The following is a 24,678-nucleotide window of genomic DNA, read 5'->3' as shown; positions in this document are numbered from 1 at the left end:
CCGATTATGTCGTTATGGGATGATATTAAACTTGAGTTGTGTAATTAAGATAAAATATTACCGTGGACCCAACTCTTGTTTATTTTAAACGATCAAATATCTCGGGACCTAATTTAAATTTTCCCGTAAATAGTAATGCGTTTGGGCGAATTACCTTTTTACTCGCAAAACAAAAACAATGTACCTATTTGGGGCGGTCCATACTACTTGCGTCCGAAATTATTATCAGTATGTCAATTGCGTTCCGCAAAAAAATATTCAAAAAAGGTCATAGCCTATTGCATCCCGGTTAGGTTAGGTTAGGTAAACCTATTTGTATCCCAAAAATATCAATATAATCCATATAAATATGCCAATATAAAAATACATTGATGTTTATTTTAATTTATAATATAAAAGTTTCAAAACATCACATTGTCATCATTAATTTTAATTACCTACCATTACGGTATATTATAATATTACTATAATATACCGTGATATCAATATACAAAATTCATATGTTTTACATTTTGTTATGATAACAATAATTATAGACTATAGTTCATTTCAAATATAGTATAATATAATTTGAAATAAAAAAAATTCATGTCATACATTTTATCACGATAATAATAATTACAGTTCAATTCAAATATATAGTATACATTTAAATGAAACGTTTATTATAAAATTTAATGGGGTAATTTCGATTTGTTATTTTTTTTAAGCATTCTAATTTTAAATGCTTTTTTTGGTATTAATGCTATTAATTAAATAATGAACCTAATTATTATGATATACCACGATTTTTATAGATAAATTGTATCTACAAACTGAACTGTCCTCATCCCACAAATAGTGAGGCCTATTGGCTACTATACGGTAATCGGTCAAAAAGTCCGTTTTAAAAAAAGTAGGACTAAAAGTCCGGATTTAGTTTTTATAGTCGGACAAAAAGTCCGAAAATACAAGTAACATGCAGCCATCTGAGGAAGTTCTTTGTGTGTTTGAGCGAGTTTCTTATGTTTTTGATCGAATATTGTAGATATATTTAACGTCCGTCTATATGGTTGGTCTATCGGGCGTATGTAATTTGTGCCACATTTGAAAATTAATTTTGTTAATTTGCATTTTGCGCCATCTTGTACCTTCAAAAATTGTAATTTGCACCACTTTTAAATAACCAAACAATTTTTTTTATATATTAACATAAATACCTAATATTGTATTTTTAATCATTGATTAATCATGTTCATTTTAATAGTTATACATTTCTAGAAAATTATTAAAAGTAATTAAAAAAAAAGTATTAAATAAGTAATTCTTAAGTATAACTTTTCTATTTTTGTTTTTGTAAAAATACATATAGATATGCCATATTATAATTATAAATAAATGTATATAAGTATACTGAAATTCCAACAGCTAAAGTTAAAAGTGTGGCGCAGATTATATATTCCATTTTGTTTTCTGTCGTGGTACTAATTACCATAATTAATTTTTAGATGTGGCGCAATGTTATATTTTCATATTTTGGCACAAATAACATACACACTTAAATTTACCTATCGGTGGCGCAAAATACCATCTTCCGGTCTACCTCATTGGCATGAATGCACGTCGCACGATGCCATTATACCGATCAGCTTATGGATTATCCTTTTATATCTACGATTGTCCTTAAGAGGATGTCAGCGCACTGTTTGTTTTCTCTCTCTAGCCCATGCGCAACATAGACAAAACGCATTTACGCAGTCTGAGTAGAACTCGCTCAATTTTGGTTCTAGAGTAAATATACCTATTATAAAATTACATTTTGATAATATTTCTGAGTACAAGACGATGAGTTTAAATATTGACCCCCCCCCTAATAATTATTAATAAAAGTTGTTCATAATATAATATATTTATATTATATGCGGAAAAATATTGATTATAGTATATTAAAAAAGGTCGCTAAAACAATGTTTTAAGTAAAATCACTTACCCACACGCATCATATAAAATTGTCCAAACGCAAACCGCCCTAAGTGATCTAAATTCGAATTTCCTATAAAATTCCCACTATACGTCTATACCTAATATTATAATGAAATAATGCGTAATGTATATATTTCTACATTGTCTTTTTATACTATTGCGATTATACCTACACATATTATGATAATATGTATTATAATATCTGATGTACAATATAATACTTTACTATTACATAGACTATTACTATATATAGGTTTTTAATTGTTAGAGTGTAAATATAATTTCCACCCAATCATCATTTTTTTTATTCCATAAATTTATTACGGATTAACGTCAGATTTAATATATAGACAAATAAAAAAATAAAAATTTTATATTATTTGTACATCATCATAAATCTTACACTGTTCAATAATATTATGTATATTTATTCATGTATAAATTTCCAAACTATAACCAAATAATGTATATAGATTTTGTATTGTTATTTTGTTTTAACATTTTTATCGATGATTTAATATGTATTTTATACGTTATATTGGTATAATATATTATTTACGTATATTTTGCATATTAAAATTTAATTTGAAATTTAAATTTAATTGATGTAGATACCTATGTATACGAGTAGGATTATTTTATACAATAATTATGCAAAAAGAGTGAGTAACAAATGTGATTGGCGACGACATAACAATTATTAGATAAAACCTAAAAATTAAATCAAAATTATACTTATTTGAATTCAGTGTTATATTTTATAAATTAAATTAAATACATTTGTTCAATATTTAAATGTTATGTATTTATTTAATAAATTGTGAAATTAAAAACCTGGCAAGTCACTATATCACTATACTGCATGTTTCAAGTCTTATCTGACCATTGTGTCACTGACAGTCACTGTAATGGATGTATTATTAAAATTCAATGATAAATGATTAAATACACAAGACAATTTTAAGGAAACGATATGTTAGATTTCATTTTTAACAATTTTAGATTCTGAACGGAGTGATGAGTCTATTGATTTTACAGTGATATGTGTTTATTTTTATTTTTATTTATTGTTGTATCAATTTTTGAAGTAGTAATAGTGCTTTGATTTTTAACTTCAGCCCCGATTTGAAAAGGAAAGTAAATCTAGTTAGTACTTTGACTTTGGAGGGTCAAAAAGTAAAAAATGTCCAGTAGTTTTCAAATGCGTCAGGAAAAAACGGGAATTTTTACGTATAATCAGTTTTCAACAAAATCGATTTTTTTATTTTTCTCTAACTCAAAAACGAATTATTTTAAATACTTGACATTTTCACCAAATGTTTATATTAGCGTTATTTATTTACGATTAAATTTTCGGTTTTCTAAGGTTTTTTTTTTTTTTGAAATGTCGATAAAAAAAGTTTGGCGTGCCAAAAAATCTTTACAATTTAATACAAGGCTTATTATAAGTTGTATTTATCGGAGTAAAAAAAAACAAAAATCCTTAGATTAGGTATATAAGCATTTAAAGTTCAAATGTTTACAAAATATGTCAAAATCGCGAAAATTTGCAAGGAATTTTGAAGTTAAAAATGTATAAAATTTTTGTGATTTATATGTAAGGTAAAAAAACTCAATACAAGGTTCTCCATAACTTCTTCGAATAACTGTAAAAAAAACTCCAGTGTCAATATTGAAAAAATTAATGAACGTTTGATATTTAACGATATACTCGTATCTTAAAACGATTTAAAATAGTTGTTATTCAAAAAGTTTGTCATAGAAAATTAAAATTTTCACCAGTAGTTGAGAAAAATGAATTAATTGTATAAAAAAAAATATATATATTATATATTACATTTTAAATATAGATAATAATATAATATAATATACTAGACTGACAAATCATCTTTGTTCAGAATCGTTTTTCGTCCTGTCATTGCATTCAAATCCATTATAGTGACCTACTGACTACCTCTACTATACAGCAGAGCAATACCCACTTGCCCACCCTTTTTATAATTTATTTAGATCCCTCAACTTGTTAATCAATATCTACACAGTATAATATATAAATACAATAATAATGTAAACTCCTGCAAATTTATGTAATCTCCTACAAAAAATAGTATTAATTCCTACAAAAGATAGTGTTGACTCTTATAAAAGAGTGTTAACTCCTACAAAAGAATATAATAATAAAAAAAAAAATAGCTATTTTGTTAGTAAGCAAAGCAAAAACTAATGGTATATTATTTTGATTTTCAAAACCACGAATAGTAAATAATTTCAGTAATATTTTGTGCAATAATTAAATGTACTGTCTAATATTATTTTTTCCTTAGAACAGAGAAATTTTGAATTTTCTATTCAAGAAAATACCTCGGAGATACTATAATTTTGGTATCTTTATCATTTGATACAATAAATTGTTTAAAGTAGTTTGTTTTAATATCCATTAAATTCATTGTATCATGAACTTCATCAATACTCTTAGACAAAGGACAGGTGGCAACATATAGATTTACGCATATTATACATATTTTGTCTAATATAATGATCAGCTGTATTTAGTTATGATCATTTTTTTTTAACTTTTTGAGCTTTTCAGTTTCAAAATCGAGTACTAAAGTAAAAATATTGGAGTGAAGGATATAACTCGAATTTTTTTTCAAATAAAAATGTCTGTAGGAGTTTACATTTGACTATACTAATTAATAACTTATAAATTATAATATATTTGTTATAAAACGATTCTGAGAGAATATGATCTATCAGCTTAAAAGCTAAGTATATTTTATGATATATTTATATTGTTACCATAATAATGTAGGTATTTTACTAACTATTGGCTATTGGAGATTTGGTAGGTTCAATTAATTTCTTCTAAAAACATTTCATTTGAAAATGTATTATGTGTATATCCCTGTCCCTGTGTATATAATGTAATACACGTAATTATACAGATAAGTTAAGGCTTTAAGTATCCATGGGTAATATTTTTAAGTTACCATGATTATTCTTTGTTTAAATATCTAATTTCGTCCAAATTTAAACTTAAAATGTTTTTATACTAATATGGTTTTTCGGTTCATACATGTATCTTTAAGATTTTTAAATAGCTATACTAATTACTTATGTCTTTTGAGGAAGCGTGTATTAAATTTTTAAGATCAATAGTTCAATCAGTCAATATATTTTGAATATTATACTCTGAAAATGCTATTATAAATATTTGGTGAAAATTTCAAATATCTACTGCAGTTTTTCGTTTTTGAATAATATAAAAAAAAACTAAAATCAGTTCTTAAGAAATCGTTATTTTATAATATCCAATTTGGTCAAAATTTAAAATTTAAAAAATATTTGAGAAACTGCTCAACTTTTTTTTTAATTCCACAAAATACAACTATGAGGAACCTTATTGTACTACTAAATCACATATATTTTAGTATTTTTCATATTTTTTACCCTTTTTTTTATTAATAGTTATTAAAGTAATTTATTTTACTCTTAGTATTACAATAGGTTGATTTATTTCTTTTTGAAAATATTGCATTTATTAAATTATTATTTAATTATTATAATAATATATTATATTTATACCATATTATATAATTGTTATTAACTTTTGAGTTAATAATACCTTATACTGGAAAACAGTATGAATAGGACAAAAATTTCATAGACCTATTGTAGACCATAGTATATAAATAGATAATATCTTAATTAATCTACATATATATCATTGCGTATAGTAAAATTTATAATCCAAATTTGAACTATGAGTATATATATATTTTAGATTGTATAGTTCCAGTATGTACTAATTATAAGAACATTGTATTCAATTTTTATACCTTAGCTATAAAAATTGAAGATTTTATACATATTTTACAACAAAATACTAGTAATTTGTAAATTATTATGGTTTTGATGAATTTCGTAAAAATTTGAATTTTGTACAGATATAAGAACAACTAATGTGAGGTTTTGTATTAAATTTTTATGAATTGAATTTTGTAAAAACCCATTCCTAATTTTTTTTTTCGACATTTATATAAAAAAATATACATACAATTTCAGTTGCCCATAAATAACTTAAAAATAGTTAAAATATTTTGAAAATTATATTAATATAGAATTGGTGAAATAAATGTTTGGTGATTATTTCAAGTTTCTACGGTTGTTTGTTTCGAGTTATACTAAAAAAACCGAAAATTGATTTTGTTGTTAAATTTATTTGCGGAAAGATTCTGGTTTTCCTTAATTTTGGAATGTATTTTTTTTGATTATTTTTTAAAAATACTGGTAATTTTGACCACTCAGTACCATAACTAGATTCAGTCTTCAACCAAAAAAATATCTTGAAGTTGTAAAATAAAGTATTTTTTTCTACTATATGTCTATATAAAAAGTGTTTCCAGACAAAAATAAAAAAAACATTGTTAAATCTATTCATATTTTATTTATTTATTGATCCACTTAAAATTTAAAATAATTTGAAATAAGTGGAAATTTAAATGTTCAAACGGCGATAAATACCAATTTTTATTAAATCATATTAGTTAATTTGTTGCTATTAAAAAATGTAATTAAGGACTTGAAACTTCCTACCAGTTTATTAAATTATCGTTTCCTATAAACGCAATGCAGTTTTCAAAATTATAGAAATTTTTTTAAGTATTTGTAAGTACATGTAAATTTCGAATTTGTTTAGTTTTTTCCTAATATTAAGGCTTGAAAATGTGATATTGAGTGTTTCTCCTTAGTTGAGGTTTAGGAGGGTTCCAACACATTTTTATTAAGATTAAACCCTTCAAATATCCTGCTATTTACTCCAATGCCCAAACCCTCCCTCCCATTATGATTCAAATGATGAAAGAAATCAATAATTATATAACGATAAACATTATAATTAAATAATACTATGCATGTCGTTGATGATGATTAAACATATTTTTTAGGAAACCTGTCTATTATTTTTCCGAATTCATCTTATTAATAAATTATTTCTCTTTTTATAAATATATAATTTATTGAATTTAGGACCAGTCATGCTACATGCATGTTATTACGGGGTTGCTTATTTTTTTTGATATGTCTCATTTATACCCGCATGTGTTGTCTCCGCGCGTCTTACTATCGTGTATCATAGGAAATTTTCAGCAGAACCTATTTTATATTGTTATAGTTTTAATATTGGAGTCAATTTACCTATTTTCAAACTTAAAGGTAAGAATATTATCTAGGGCATCAAGTGAGCTTTCATTTATATTTTTATTTTAAAATGAGTTTTTGCATTTTAAGGTTTTAATATTTTACAAAGCTATTGGCGATTTCGCGTTACCTCGTTGCTCATAACGCGCAATCGCCAATAGTCTATAACTCACTTTAAAATTAAAACAACAATAAAAGCCTTTGTGATGCCCTAGATAATATTCTTACAAAATCTTACCTTTAAGCTTAGTAATTGGTAAATTGATTCCAATATTAGCTAACAACATAAGGGTTCTGCAGAACGCAAATTTGCTATGATGTATGATGTACCTTATTAGGACGGATACAACACATTCGTATGGCGTCCTCTTAATGTATTTCTCTTAATTTTTCTATTTATTTGCATCTTTTGATATGTCGAACATACACAACGGTGGTGAGTGGAATATATTACAATGCTGAATATTGTCATTTTTTAACTGTAATCTTATTACTTAACTATGTGTAATATATTAATAAGATTTAGAAAATAAATTAAGTACAAATCGTAGACGCGAAGGATTTGATTGCATATGGTTCTAAGGTTTCGCTTGTAGAAAATTTGAATTAGGTGCCAACAAGTAATAATTACTGAACTATGCTATAGTAATAAACTTTATGTAGGGTATGACTATGGGTGGGCGGGTGGTTAAAGTCTTAATTTAGTTACTATTAATAGGTTATCTGATTCGTGTTGAATAATATTTAAAAACACAAATAATAATAATAAAAGGCTCTTTACCTGATAACTAATTTAATTTTTTAATATAAATTTTAATAATATGCTTATTTGTTTATTTGTATAATTTTTCTTTTTTAAATTAACAAGCAACTAATTTTTGTATGCAAATAACTATTTAGTAATGATTTTTATTTATTTATAATTATAATGTATTGGTAATGACATGTGTAGGAGGTATACTTACCGACAAAGACAAAGTGTTAAAATTTGACATACTCAATTTTACAACTGATAATTACTATTTTGTTTTGGTAATATAATGTCATAAGTGGGCGTCTGTGTTTGAAAGCCACCATATAAATATAAAAACAAATTTGGAAAATTATCTAATGTGTTTTGACAAATATTTTTATTTTGATAACTTAAAGATAAAATTGTTTTTGTTTTAGGATAATAACACGATAATGAGTATCTTATGTGTACAAATATATCTTAGATAATAGTGACGATAATGTGTCGTTTATATTTTGTAATTTTTATATTAGATATACTACGTATTTAAGTTTATTTGTTATTTAAAAGTGTAATAATAATTTTATTTGTGTTTTGTTTTCAGGTGTGCTGTGCGTTTTATATAAATACACATTATTTAATATTTAATTTTTACTTTGATTTTTAATTTTAAAAAATATGTTTGGTTCGTATCGTTCTATTTATATTTGTGTTTTAATTTGTTCAATCCATAGTTTTGAAAGTTTATAGTTTTTTTGTGATTTATTTTCAATAAACTTATAAACAGTTTGTTTATACTATTAAAAATGAGTGAAAACTCTGAAAATAAGGAAATTAAGACGTCTGGTTTACGACCACCGACCAAAATTCCCACAATGGGAGTGTCGAGGTTACCCAGTTCATCTTCCATCAAACTTGGTGAGTCAGTTTTTATCTTAAATAATATTAACATTATAATGTTATTGAATTTATGGTCGAAAAAAGTTGAAAAAAACATTAAGACCTTTAAAAGGAAAGAATGAAAAGTAATTATAGGTACCTATTCATTTAAATTAAGAATTACCTATAAGTACCTACTTATATTACCTATTAACATTCAAAGTAAAATTAGTATACTACCGAAATTGCAGTTATTGCGTTACTGTGTTTACTATACGGAATAGACTATGTATATTGTATAGGCTTTATTATTATTACAGGATGTGTTGAAATATATAGTGTAATGATATATTGAGTTCGGATGTACCATGGACATATTAATACTTATCAATATCTTGGAAGGGGGGCCACTCCTGCAACACCTCCTTCACAGAGGAAAAGTTCGTAGGCGACCTACTGTGCACCTGTGCTTACAAGGTTATGGTCATCATTAGTTGTTGTTCTTTAGTCAGGTGTTGTTTTGTAAATATTCGGACAGTTCAGTTTGGTGTACAATATTGGTATTTTAAGTACCTATGTATGAGATGCCGAATCCTGTATTCGAAGAGACAATTATACCAAGACATTTGGATTTATTCTGCAGAGCAGATGGTAGAATTATAATACATTTTAATATAAATAGATGATTTTAAAATATATTTTATAATATTCAATAAATAGGTACATTTTTTGAAAGGTATTTAATTCCAAAAATGGTAATCTTGTTATTTTCCAAAATTAATACGTATACTTTATTTATTTTTGTTTTATGTTTTTAAATACATACTTATTTTATATTTTTAGAATTTTAACCCAAAAATGTTTTTGGTAAGCCTAATATATTTTAATATTTAAAATTAACTCGAATGTATTGTTTTATAATAATAACTAATTACTCATAATATAACTAAAATTAACGAAAATATATCATAATTATTAATATATTACGGATGTCCTAAAAAATATTATAACAATGATAATAATCGAATAACAAAAATCATAACTGTTAATTTATTATACCTAATATATAATTTTGATTTAAATCTAGTTATAAAATACCCTTTTAAAACTAGCAATATGAAAAAAATTGGAAATAAATATTTCGTAGTCGTAAAAACACTACATTATTTCACTATTTTATTAAAACTTTAACATACTTGTACATATTTTATTATTTTAACATAGTGAATTATATAGTTATATAGTTATTAAATATATAATAGATATGATTAAGATACCTAAAATTAGAATAGAAGTATAAAACATAAGCTACATCGTATTCCTTTAGGATAAAAATATTCATACAATGTAGTGCTGTAATTTTTATGTTTATATCCTGTTTGAATAAACACACAGAGAAAATAGAACATCGTCCTACACTATAGGTTACAGGCATGCATATACTAGTATATATACGCCTACATTTGTTTCATTTGGTGGGTGATCTTAAACTTATGACCTACTTGTATTAATTTACATTTAAAATACTTTAATCAGTGAGAAAATATTATTGAAAATGTTAATACTTTAGGTATAAATATTTCAAACGATGGTTCTAATAAAGATTGTTAAGTTCATTTTAGGCCATTTAATTTTCACTGGCGTACCCACATTTACTGATCTTTAACTATAATCCCACCATCCTATTGTTATTATTGATTATGATCAATCTAATAACAATAATTATTTAATGCCATGTCATTCCAGATGGAGTAAGCTCTAATGCAACCAGACTAGACGGAGGCTCAAGTGTAAAAAAAACCACAGGTAATAATTTTTGGATGTGTAAACCATAAAATACCTAAATAATAATCTATAATATATAATAATATGAATAGTGTGTAAAATTTGAAATAATTACGTTTTTATAAGAATTTTAACCGTAAAATAATTTAAATATCAAAGTTCAATTACCTAGATTATTGTTAGTAGGTATTTTATAAATAATTTGGGTTATTCATCAATCATTATGTCATTACTTATTATTTATTTTTAAATATAATTTATTAATTATTACAAATAATTTGGTATGGCAGTGCTTTATTATCTCGTAGTTTTTAGCATTTAACTTATTTAGAGTTATTTTTATTTCCGTAACCAAATTATTTCTTTCTATTTTGGAAAATGTTTAGGTGTCTTTATGTATTTTATTGGCTTATTTAAATTTGTAATACAATTTTTACGATTGAGTATGGGCATACATACAAGCGTGCGCTGACTTCATTGAAAAAATTAAAAAATGTTTCAAAAAAAAAAAATGTTCCAATAACTTTAAAAGTAAAAAAAGTGCAGTTATAAAGTTGCATAGTTTAAGTTACCTTTTCAACTGCAGCATAAGCATTTTTAACTCGTCTATAACATCTATAATATCCATTTTCAAGCCATTTTTTAAAATTTATATTTTGTAATTTATTAATATTGGGTTCCTTAAGAATATAGGAGTTTCATTGAAGTCGTGAAGTATGTTTAGCCCACTCTGTGAGCACGCCTATGATAAATGTTACATTAGATACACTAAGGATTTTTTAGAATTTTAGATATTTACGTAAAAGCAACATTATAACTAATAATTGTTTATTATTGCTTTTGATATTATTTGCATGTTGCATTTTGTTTTATGTTTGTAATTTATTAGACATGGCGTATGTTAGCAAACACAATGGTTTTAATAAAAAGCCGACAGATGAGCGCAAATTATCAAGTAAGTTGCAGCTTTTTTTTTATGTGTGTAAGTAGTTTAGTTTTTCATGTTGCTTTTATATTAGGCGGTTCAGATTCTTTCATAGGAGATGCACGTAGACTAAGTGAAGCTGGTGTAAGACGGAGTTCAGGTTTGTTTTATTATCTTTATTTTAAACACAATATGTATGTGTTCGTTTAAATAATCATCACTTTTCACTGTAATATATAATATCCATCATGCGGGTTATACATTATTTATTCGCGTACCTAATTATATTAAGAAATAACTTGGATGGTTTTATAACTTCTAGGAAACAGTGTTGTTCTTACGGAAGATACGGACAAATTTATCATCGGCAATCGAATTTGGGTGGGTGGAACTAAACCTGGTCAAATCGCCTATATAGGTGAAACTAATTTTGGATTAGGGGATTGGGCTGGTATAGTACTTGACGAACCAATTGGTAATATGATAATATACGAGTTATGTTATTGGGTTATATAATATATTTTATTTTAGGTAAAAATGATGGATCCGTGAGTGGAACAAGATATTTTCAATGTGAACCAAAGAAAGGCATATTTGCTCGTTTGACTAATCTTACCTCTGCTCCTTTGAGTTCTGTTGAAGATTCTATGATTCAAAATTCGTTTGCTGCAACTAAACCATTAGGGTTTTCAACTCCAATGCCTAAACGGCAAGGTTCTACTGTAACAGCTACCAAAGCTGCCCCAAAAAGTAAGTAAAATAAACATGATTCAGTTGTGTGGGTTACTGAAGTGGATAAATAAATTACTACATTAAAAAACAAAAATATTAAGAGCAAAACTCGAATTATTATTTATCAATATGCTTATCTTTATTTTTTTTTTAAAAATATAACAAAATTTGAGTAGTTTGTATACATTTTTTTCTCTGTTGTTTTTTTTTATCATTGTTAATTTTTCAAAAACATAAACTACATGTTTGACAATCATTAAAAGCATTTAAAATATCAAAATATATAGACTGCTTAAGTTGCTCAGATTGCGCCTTTTATTTTCTCTATTATTTTAAATTTTGAGTGGAGTTATTTGCTATAAAAATTGTAATGATTTATTTTTTTATAATTTTTTTTTATATGTGTGAAGAATATTTTCCCGATAGAAAAAGTGCTTCAAATAGTCTAAATAAATTTCAATGGAGGTTTCTGATAGCAAACTAGATCTAGTTTGTACTTTGAGGAAAGGGGTTGTCAAAAGTTGATATTTTAAATTTCTTTTCAAAATACTCACAAAACATAAAACACTTAGGAAGAAACTAAAGAAAATCAGTTGGATTTTATCATGATTTAAAAACAAATTCCTGTTGAAACCTGATATTTTTAATACATGCTTAAATTTTCATTTTAATAACTAAAAATTATTTTTAAAATTTTTTGAGCTATTTAGAGATTTTAAATATTCACCTTTAAAATTTTTCATTAGACTTGATAATATGATAATATTTTGGTTTAAAAAAAAAAAAATTGAAAATTGAATAAAGGTTTCTCCAAAATGTTTCTTGTAATGATTAAAAAATATAAAGAATATATGATCAAAATTTCAGGTATTAGGGGGAAAAAAATAACACACTTTAATTTTCATATAATTATTAAAAATAATCAGTTGTTATGTACTTAAAAGTTAGAACGTCACCACTCATAATCATTTTCTAACGTATACAATTATTTATCATTGAATTCAAATTTCCATTACGGTACTGCAGAGGTTACTTAAGTACCCCTTATTTTTTCTTTATAGATGTATAAAATTTTTATATTAATAATTGATATTATGTATATAATTTACATTTTATCGTAGGTATTAGTCAAACACCTATAGCCAAAAGTAGCAGTGATTTAAAAATTGGTGATCGTGTTATTATCAGCAGTGGGCAAGGATCTAAATTGGGAGTTCTGAGGTATCGTGGCGCAACTCAATTTGCACCTGGAGAATGGTGTGGTATTGAATTAGATGATCCTCTTGGAAAAAATAATGGAACAGTGGAAGGAATCAAGTAATTTAGTTGTTTATTGTAAATATTTTTAAAATTAAAATTAAAATTATTCTATTTTTGTTTTAGATATTTTGAATGTGAAGATAAATTTGGTTTATTTACTCCCATTACTAAAGTTTCCAAATCTCCGATGTCTGCCAGTCGAATGTCGACTAATTGTGCTATTCACAAGGCAAAACGTTCACCAGGTTCTATGAATGGATCTATGGTCAGTGGTATTACAACAAACACTATGTCATCAATACCAACTCGGGTAAGACTTGGAGTTGCCTCTTTATGCTACAAGGTATTTTGCATGAGCTTTGATTGCTTTTAATATTTAATAAAGTGAATTATTGTCCTAAACAGAAAATAATAGTCATTGTATTTTGTATAGTAGAACATATGAGAAATTACATTATAAGTATATGTTATAAACAGTAAAAAAAAATATTTCAATATATTACAGGAAAGTAATTTAAAATTAAATATAATAAAATTATTTGGTGAAGGTAAAATATATATTTTTAAAAGTATATCCAATAATTTATTTTAATAATATCATTGAACATTATTATTACAATTTTGTTATAAATCCATTTATAAATACCCCATTAATATTATTCAAGTTTATTATTTAAAAATTACTAAATATGGTATCTTAGAATATGTATCATCCACACTGATTTAAATATTCAAAAACACATTTTGTTGCTCATACTTAAAAAAAAATATATTTGTAGCTTTATTTTATTGATGCAGACATATAAATGTCAATATTCATGCTTTTTGCTTACCATGCATACTAAGCTAAAACCTTACTTTTTTAATGTCTATTATGTATATATTATAAAACAAGAAGATGCTAATGTAAAGTGTGTCATCTGTCTATAAGTATTTATTATTTAATTTAACTTTTAACTATGAACTTAGTATTAACTATTGGTGATATATCCAATTGTACACTTTAAAGGTGTGAGTGCACTGGTCAATGAGTCTAATGAGACTATAACAAAACAACTAATATACCTAAAATTAATGAACCTATTAGAAAATTTCAAAGCTTATTTTTTTAATTATCGAAACTAGTACAGTAAAGCCTCGATAGTCGAGACTCCCGATAATCCGGTGAACGTGGTAATTCGGACAGCATATAAATCCATTTGTTTGTAAATACAATGAACCTATGTAACTTTATTTTGAATTCCTGGAACCCAATTAATCTATAAAATATTGTTATCGACAAAAACAATTTAGTTATTTTTATTACCCACCTATAAATTTACCTATTTTTGTAATTTAAAATGCAATAAATATAAAGGTGCCGCAAAAAATAAAAATGTTGTGGTGGTAATGTTAAATGGCTATACAAAATTAATCTACACAAATAATAAAGTGATTCCCAAAGTGTGTATTATAAAAATGTGATTAAAAAGTGCTATAATATTCTTGGACGAAAAGTCATTTTTGGGCGAATAGAGTCTTGCCCATAGGCAACTACATACCCAAATCGTCAACCGTACAACATACAACACTCGGACATTTAATCAAGGATTAATATTTGATCACCCCGGTTGAATCATTAATCCGGTCGATGCTCGATCTGAATTCGTCTGGACTATCGAGGCTCTACTGTAGTATCAATTTATAGCCAATTTACGTTTTCATTTTAAACTATTGAGTAACAATTTGTCTTGGACTTTATTACAACATTTCCCTATTGATTGTTGTAATAGGTTATGTTTTACTTAATTTGATTAATTTAACTATAAAATTAAAAATACAAAGAATACAATGTTTGTTGTATATAAAATATTTGGTAGATGGTGATCTTAAAACGGTACAATTAAACAAACTAAGTTTAACTAATAATTATTATAATATTATAGTAAGTAGTATATTTTTAATTTAAAATAGTATTATACAAGAATATAGATTATACATAACTAAATGGATATTTTATTCAAATATCTTAATGATACGTGGTACATAAGCTTTAAATTAGAACTCACTAGAATAATTATTATAACTGATTAATATAGTTTAATACTGCTATAATATAATAAATAGTAGGGTTATTTAATAACTAAGAAAACATAAATGAAGCATTTGATAATTTTTTATATTATATTTTATATCCAATACCGGTGAAGGAAAATTAACTATTAAAACCAAAAATAAATTAATATCTTCAATAACAGAGTAATTCAATTTTTTTTAATGATTTTGAACAACGCAAATTTGGTATGTAATAAAAAATAATATTTTGTTTTAAATATAGGTTATAATTTATTTTTTTAATACTTAAATAAAATATTAATTATTTTGTTAAAATTTCTAGTCAGAAGTGAGATTTGTGGAAACCTATCATCCGCAATGGGAATCTGGTTATTATTAAATCAACCATCATTTATTGTATAAACTAAAACATATATTTGATTATTGGTATAAACATTAATGCAATGTTTTTATTTATTTTTAAACACCAAAGTCTAAATTATTAACAAATGCACTACAAGATAAAATCATTAAATCAAATTATTAATAAATGTAATCTTAATTTATTGTTCCACATTTTTATTAGACTATTCTAACTTTATATCTAATTTTATTGTTTTTGTTATATTTTTTTTGTTTCTATTTGTTACATTTTTTTTTTATTTTTTAATGTTTTCTTTTTCACCAAGTAATGAAAATAATTTTCATTTGTATATTTTCATTTATCCTGCCTTGAAATCCTTGTGATTTTTTACCATTATATTGTACTTCATGGTAATTAAGTTATTTAATGTGATATTGAGTGTCTTGTAAAGTTTAATTAATTTTTCTGTCCATAAACTCAATTATATTTTTATCTGATTTTCATGTTTAATATTTCAATTAGTTCAATCTAAATTCTATAATATTTTATGCTTAAACTTTAAGTGTTCTAGTTTAAAAGTTATGATGTTGGCAATTTATGAAGGGCTATTTATTTAAGATAATATAAAACTAGTGGTCAAATTCAAAAATATGTTTAGTAGTAAGAAGTTAGTACATATATAAAAGACCGTTTTCTAAAGCAAATTTTGCCAAAGATCTATGTAGTATGTATCTACTATACTAGTGTACTCAAAAAATTATAAATTAAAAAATGTGTTCTATAAATTAATTTTATATTTTAATATTTTTAAATATAGACATAAAAGTATACATTTATATAAATAGAAAAGTGAACAACTCCTCATTATTCCTTTTGATAGATACACCACAAATTAAAACTAAAGGTAAGACATTATTGCCTTTAGGTAGGTTGACCCATTTGTCTATGAAAAATATTCAGTATACTTTATTAAATAAAAAGGTATATATTTACTATTTAGATTATTTGGGTTGTTATTATTCTGCATGTTTACATTTAAACAAACTATATACATATATGTATACTTAAATTTATATGGAATTTAATAGTAAAAAAGTTTAATACATTACCAATTAAATCAGATTTTATAATTCATAGTTTAAATAGAAAATACAAATATAATTTTTCAAAATATAGTATTTTAATTAAATGCTGGATTATAGTAGCACCGTATTCTGATACTCAAGTATAGTCTGAATTGAAGACTATCACTACAGTAATCAGTAAATTAAGAATAATTTAATTATCAAACTATCATGATAATTAAGTATATCATTTGTATATTATGTATTTGAAAATGGATAATTCTAGATGAATTTGTAAGTTTTAATAGTGTCTATTCATTTTTATTTAAATATGAATTGTCAATTTCCTTGTTATATCCCTCTAAATAAATATTTTTAAGTATCAAACAATTAATAATACATATAATATGTAAAAATAACTATCAATACCTTCTTATCAAATTGTAGGTACATATTAAATAAGTATAAAGAACATCAACAATATAATTGTTTGATTTAAATAAAAAATTTATTTTAAAATTTTAAAATAATTTAAATTATACATATATATTAAAAAGAAAATTTATGAATTTTCTACAGTGCTCAAATTGGGGAGGGGGGGTGTGCGCAGGAGGACAGAGCTCCCCTACTATTTGTTTTTTGCATACCCCAACTTTATATTTTCACGGGAATGAGGGGACGGCACTAACTTATGTCCAAACTAATTTTTATTAAAATGTTGATTTCAAATTATAATATTACAAATTTTACAATTTTTAGTATCAAAATTATTTTTGATAATGGTTTATTTATTTATTATTATTATTATCACTTCTATGACCCTATTTATTTTTTTTGTACATATCTATTCTGTGGACTAGTATGAAGGTAGAATTAGAATATCTGTGTAGCTGAAAAGTGGTATTTAAAATATATGTAAGGCTGGCAAGGGGGAGGGCAAGTGCCCCACTGGTCTGTGTTAAGTAATTAGTAATTGTGCACTTGGAACGCAGTTTTTAAATCGTTAGATTGAGCTCCTCTACTTAATTTTTCCCAATTCAAGCACTGATTCTCTGATGACAAATCACTATTTTCAATTTAACCATGTAAATAAAAACACATATTTATAAATTGGAAGCTCTAAAGTATGATCTTCAATATATTAATTTAATATTTATTATTTGCTCATGTATAATTGAATAGAGGACTGAGATTGCTTGCATCAATTTCTCAGAATTTCTATATTTTAATTTAATGGAAATTATATTATAGATAAACTTAACTTAAAAGTATCAATTTTTAAATCATAAGTTTGTAATTTTCTATAATTATATTAATTTTTATTCCTCGAATTATGGTTTGATACACGAGTATGTTTAATTGTATAAGATTTGTCTCAGTATATTATGATATTTTATTCATAATAAGCCATGTAAAATAATAAGTTATAAAATAATTTATTTAAAGTTGAATTTAAAATTTAGGAACAAAATATATCTTAATTATTTTTCTATATTAAACACAATGTTTTTACAGTAATATAAATGCTTAAATCATAGTTTACTAGGTACATCTTATATGTAATATGCCAGTTTAGGACAATAAATTAGGAAATTTTATTTTGTTTACAAAATTCAGTTTCAAAAGCATTTTAAACTTATTTCCTAAATAAAAAATATATTATTAAAAACTAAATAGTGAACAAATATTCAAATTATTTAGTTTAAGGTTATAATTTTTGTGATAGTAATTTAGTCAAGTGTATTTAATAATAAAAACAATTCTTATTGGTTATTTAAAGCTTATGTATCATACAACAATATATAATAAATATTTCTCAAAATTATTGTTTTCTTGGATGTGTGTAAATATTTATTAAATTATATAATGGTATTTTATTTTAGCCATTGAAAGTATCAGATATGGATCGATTAAAATTACAATTAACTCAAATGAAAAATGAAAATGAACTCCTTCGTTCACAAGTTATTAAAGCAGCTAATCAAGCTGATGTAGCTGAAAAAAGATTGGAAGAAACATTAAAAGTAAGTTATAACATTATAAGTTATTTAAGTATTTACTGTCTTGTATTATCAATATGGCAGTTTAATTTTTTTTTTTTTTTTAAGGCTCAGTCTGAACAACCATCAGAAATTCAAGTCAATGGTATAATAATGCTACAAAATCAATTAGATAATATAAAAAAACAAATAGATGATGAAAAAGAAAAAGTTCAAAATTTACAGTTCACCAATGAAGAACAAAATGTTGTCAATATTGAATTACAAAATAAAAATGCTGAACTTTTAATAAAAATTAAAGAATTAGAATTAGATTTGACTAAAGAACGAAATCTAGCTAAAGATATAGAAAAAGAGACAATGAAAATTTTTGAAAAAGAAGAAGAATTATGTAGAGTAAAAGAAGAGTTAGAAACCTTAAAAAAATTAATAGACAATAATGAAGATGAATTACAAAAATCAGTGTCTAATTTAAGTTCAGAAGTAGTTGATAAAGAAGCAATTTTAAATACATTACGTCAAACATTGAATGAAAATTCTCAAAATCATGAGCGTTTATTAAAAGAAGCTAATGAAAATTTATCTGCTACCACAGAACGACTAACCAAAATAATAGAAGAAAAAGAAAAAAAAATTGAACAGAATCAAGAGATGATTGACCAATTAAATGAAGGTATAAAATGTTTGAGTGCATTAAAAAATGAAGAACATGATGATATCGTAAATAGTTTAAAAAACGAGTTATCAAAATTAAAAAATGAATACCAAGTAATCATTGATGAAAAAGAACAATGTATGAAAATAACTCAAGAGAATCATATCAAAATTGAAAATGAACTCAAACAAGAATTAAAAAGCTTATCAGAAAATAAAAATCAAGAAATACAACATCTTCAACAAAACAATCTTGAAAAACTTGAAACACTTGAAAATGTTAACCAAAATATAAATATGGAATTAAAAGCAGCATTAAAATCTATACAAGATCAAACTAATGATATAGCCAATTTAGAGAAAAAATATAGTGATTTAGAACTTCAAAAAGATTTAAATAAAAATGAATTAGAAAAAGAACTTACTACAAAACTGAAAACTATTGAAGATGAATTAACATGTTTAAGATCCGAAAAATCTATTTTAGAAGAAAAGCATGAAAATTATGTGAAAGAAACAGAAAATGCAACAAATGTCTTAGAAAATAAATTGAAACAAAATAATATTTTAATAGAAAATCTTAAAAAATCATTAAATGAGTTAACTTTATCAAAACAAAATGAATTAGATTCTATGAAAAAACAAATATTGCAGTTAGAAGGAGAACAAGATAATTTATTAAAATGCCAAAGTTTAGAATTAGCTACTAAAGATGAACTAATAAATACCCTATCCAATAAACTTGAATTGACATTAACAGAAAAACAAAAACAAGATTTAAGTAATGCTAATTTACAAACTGAATTAACAAATGAAACTTTAAAGTATCAAACGACTATTAAAGATTTACAAAACAAAATTAATGAATTAGAAGTAAATATTGCATCAAATTGTAAATCATTTAAATCAGAATTGGAATTATTAAGTAATGAAAAATTAGCAAGTGAGTCAGAAAATTTGGATCTTTTAGAAAAATTAAAGTTTTTGGAAAATTTAAAGTTGAATCTCGAAGAGAAATTAGTTTCTAATGAAATATGCATCCAGGATATTCAAAATTTAAATGATATAATAGAAGAAAAAAATAAAATTATAGATGATAATCAAATAAAAATTAAAGAATTAGATAATTTTGTTACACAGACCAAAAATGAGTATGGTGTTATTCTAAAAGAAAAAGAAAAAGAAATTAAGGAACTGTTAAAAATTGGAGAAGAAAAGATGGAATTAGAAAAGTTGTCATTAGAAGAAAAAACTAAAGTAATATTAGATGAAAAAGATAAAGAAAATTCAATACTCAACAAAAAAATTGTAGATTTAGAAAATATAAAACAAGATTTAGAAAAGCAATTAGAAATGGGTAAATCACATGAACAAGATTTGACACAATTAAATGAAATAATTCAAGATAAAATTAAAACCATTAAAGATAATGATTTAAACATTGAACAGTTGAATAATAAGATTGTGCTGTGTAAAGAAGAGTTTAATTCAGAGTTGAAAGAAAAAGAAAACAAAATTAATGAGCTTATAAAAGTTGGAGAAGAGAAATTAATCAATGAAAAGAAACAAATAGAAGAACAAAATAAAGTATTGTTGGATAAAAAAGATAAAGAAATTTCTATTATAATGGAAAAGCTTAATATTTTGGAGAGCTCTAAAACAAACTTTGAGCAACAATTAATTGAAACCAGCAAAAAACAAGAAAATATAATAGCTGAACTTAAAATATCAATTGAAGAGAAAACAAATCTTATCAATGATAATAATTTAAACATTGAACAGTTGAATAATAAGATTGTGCTGTGTAAAGAAGAGTTTAATTCAGAGTTGAAAGAAAAAGAAAACAAAATTAATGAGCTTATAAAAGTTGGAGAAGAGAAATTAATCAATGAAAAGAAACAAATAGAAGAACAAAATAAAGTATTGTTGGATAAAAAAGATAAAGAAATTTCTATTATAATGGAAAAGCTTAATATTTTGGAGAGCTCTAAAACAAACTTTGAGCAACAATTAATTGAAACCAGCAAAAAACAAGAAAATATAATAGCTGAACTTAAAATATCAATTGAAGAGAAAACAAATCTTATCAATGATAATAATTTAAACATTGAACAGTTGAATAATAAGATTGTGCTGTGTAAAGAAGAGTTTAATTCAGAGTTGAAAGAAAAAGAAAACAAAATTAATGAGCTTATAAAAGTTGGAGAAGAGAAATTAATCAATGAAAAGAAACAAATAGAAGAACAAAATAAAGTATTGTTGGATAAAAAAGATGAAGAAATTTCCATTATAATGGAAAAACTTAATATTTTGGAGAGCTCTAAAACAAACTTTGAGCAACAATTAATTGAAACCAGCAAAAAACAAGAAAATATAATAGCTGAACTTAAAATATCAATTGAAGAGAAAACAAATTTTATTAATGATAATAATTTAAACATTGAACAGTTGAATAATAAGATTGTGCTGTGTAAAGAAGAGTTTAATTCAGAGTTGAAAGAAAAAGAAAATAAAATTAATGAGCTTATAAAAGTTGGAGAAGAGAAATTAATCAATGAAAAGAAACAAATAGAAGAACAAAATAAAGTATTGTTGGATAAAAAAGATGAAGAAATTTCCAATTTAATGGAAAAACTTAATATTTTGGAGAGCTCTAAAACAAACTTTGAACAACAATTAATTGAAACCAGCAAAAAACAAGAAAATATAATAGCTGAACTAAAAATATCTACTGAAGAAAAAACCAAATTAATCAATGAAAATAATTTAAATATTGAACAGTTGAATAGTATAATTGCCCAGTGTAAAGAAAGATTTAATTCTGAGTTGAAAGAAAAAGAAGACCAAATAAAGGAGCTTATAAAAGTTGGGGAAGAAAAATTATTGCATGAAAAATTAGTACTAGAAAAACATGCTATGCACACATTGGATGAAAAAAATAAGGAAATTTCAAATCTAATAGAAAAACTTAATATTTTAGAGAATTCAAAGTCAAATTTAGAGAAACAGTTGGAGATCAGTAGAACTCAAGAACATGATATAATAGAATTGAAGAAAGATGTCCAAGAAAAAACTAAAATCATAGATGATAATAACTCGAAGGTTGAAGTGTTAAACAGTCTTATTGCACAGACTAAAGAAGATTTTAGTATGAGGCTCAAAGAAAAAGAAAATGAAGTTCATGAGCTTTTAAAAACTATAGAAGATAAATTAAATGTCGAAAAGATATCATTTGATACTCGTATTAAATCGTGCATGGATGAAAAAGATATAGAAATTAAATTATTGAAAACCCAATTACACCAGTTTGCAGAAAATAATAAAGAAAAAGAATTGATGCTGAAATTAGAATCCACCATCAATGAATTAGAAAAAGAGAAATTACGAGCATCAAATTTAGAATCACTAAAAGTTGAGTTGGAAAAAAATGTGTTACAACATAAAACTGAATTGGATTTATTAAACGTATCCAAAATGAATATGAAAGAAGAAATGATTAAAACTATTGAAAAACAACAAGTTCTCAATACTGAATTAACAACTAAAACTAAAACTGAATCTGAACGATTAGATAGTGAAAAGTTAATTATCCAAAAACAAATTGATGAACTACAGATTGAATGTTCTAGGCTACGATCGACACTAAATGATAAAAACCGTGAAATTGAAAATCTAAAAATTCAGATATCTCAAGAGTTGAAACCTGCTGTTTCTTGTAATGATGAATTGAGTCAGTTAAAAGCTTTACTGTGAGTAAAAATATTAAGACCAGATAACCAATAATGAAATTTTTGTATGAATAATAATTATGCGAATCATATTTATCTATTTAATGTAATTAGTTAACCCCATAATATTCTATTACTTTAAATTTTTATTTTAGTGAAAAAAGTCATAGTGCCCAATCTCATTTGGAATTTCGTATTCAAGAGCTAACAGATGAAAATCATCGTTTGAATGAACGCATTGAAGGTGACAATAATCAACTTCATAAGAATGATAACATTATGTGAGCTAACTAGTTATAATATTTAAACTAATAATAATAATAATAATAATTTTAATTTTTAATTTTATTTATTTTTTGGTAGGCAAGAAAAATACAACATTGAAAAAAAATATGAAGAAACTTATAATATTTTAAAAATTAAAGAAAATCAAATTTTAGTGTTGCAAACTGAGGTTAGCATTAGAAATAATTTTTTTTGGATAAAAATATATTCACAGGACTTGTTTACATTAATAGTTACTTTACTATATAGGTAGACTGTATACTTTTACAAAATATAATAATATAATATTTTTTATTGAGTATAGTATAAATTATTTTATTGAAATACTTTAAATTTTTTTAGAAAAAAATTATAATGTGTAATAATAATGTACATAGGTTGTCCGATAAATAAGGTACAAAGTTATTTTTAGCGTTAACTATGGACCAATATGGGCAGAATTGACAATTTAGATAACCAACGATGTTCTATGTGTATGAGTATTATGACTTTTATATTAAGTATTATAATTTAGTGTTCCATCAGCTACATAATTGCCATCATTCAATTTTTTAATTTTCAAAATGTTTTTCAACTGAAATTCATCGAAATATAAACAAAGCTTATGACCCACTGCCCACTTGTAATGTCTTGAAAAAGTGTACCTAACCTAACCTTCGGTTTGGTGCACAAAATATAATTCTGGTTGAGAAAGTGTTGTTGATGAGGCAATAAATAATGACCAACAAGCATGTCCTCCGCTGAAACCATTGGGGTGGTGGAAAAACTGCTACGATCGGATAGACAACTCAAAATTATGGAAATGACCACACAACTTAATCTCTCAGAGACTACCTACTGTGCATGAAATTGTCCAATAGAAATTAAATTTACGTAAGGTTTGTGAGAATTGGGTTCCGAAAATGCTTAAAGTGGACTACAAAAAAACACAAGTGGATATCCCAAGAGCATTTTAATTTTGTTTGTAATAATGAAAGCTTCATTGAGCACCTCATTACAAGTGATGAGACATGAGTTCATTTTTTTATTTCTTGCAAAAAACGAGAATTGATGACCTGAAAGCATCCTTAATCA

At 24.6% G+C, this 24,678-nt stretch overlaps 1 protein-coding gene across 5 annotated transcripts in view; it reads left to right on the top strand.

Annotated features, from left to right (window-relative positions):
• The window catches only part of LOC132918512 (CAP-Gly domain-containing linker protein 1-like), a 32,127-nt gene that overhangs the window by 3,287 nt on the left and 4,162 nt on the right, over positions 1 to 24,678 (top strand). Inside the window, exons 2-13 of one of the 5 annotated variants that reach the window (XM_060979768.1) lie at positions 8,499 to 8,812; positions 10,520 to 10,579; positions 11,448 to 11,513; positions 11,578 to 11,643; positions 11,806 to 11,958; positions 12,015 to 12,233; positions 13,337 to 13,532; positions 13,599 to 13,785; positions 18,821 to 18,961; positions 19,046 to 23,340; positions 23,475 to 23,600; positions 23,683 to 23,773. In XM_060979768.1, coding sequence (XP_060835751.1) covers positions 8,701 to 8,812; positions 10,520 to 10,579; positions 11,448 to 11,513; positions 11,578 to 11,643; positions 11,806 to 11,958; positions 12,015 to 12,233; positions 13,337 to 13,532; positions 13,599 to 13,785; positions 18,821 to 18,961; positions 19,046 to 23,340; positions 23,475 to 23,600; positions 23,683 to 23,773 — 5,712 coding nt within the window. In that variant the 5' untranslated portion in view covers positions 8,499 to 8,700. Of the gene's footprint in view, positions 1 to 8,498; positions 8,813 to 9,242; positions 9,425 to 9,517; positions 9,641 to 10,519; positions 10,580 to 11,447; positions 11,514 to 11,577; positions 11,644 to 11,805; positions 11,959 to 12,014; positions 12,234 to 13,336; positions 13,533 to 13,598; positions 13,786 to 18,820; positions 18,962 to 19,045; positions 23,341 to 23,474; positions 23,601 to 23,682; positions 23,774 to 24,678 lie in introns of those variants that run through there. The other 4 variants (XM_060979769.1, XM_060979772.1, XM_060979770.1 and 1 more) reach the window with 4 other exon arrangements.

The sequence above is a fragment of the Rhopalosiphum padi genome, chromosome 1, assembly GCF_020882245.1.
Source record: "Rhopalosiphum padi isolate XX-2018 chromosome 1, ASM2088224v1, whole genome shotgun sequence".
Taxonomy (NCBI): Eukaryota; Metazoa; Arthropoda; class Insecta; order Hemiptera; family Aphididae; genus Rhopalosiphum; species Rhopalosiphum padi.
The sequence above is the reverse complement of the archived record's forward strand: the minus strand, read 5'-3'. Positions and strand labels throughout refer to the sequence as shown.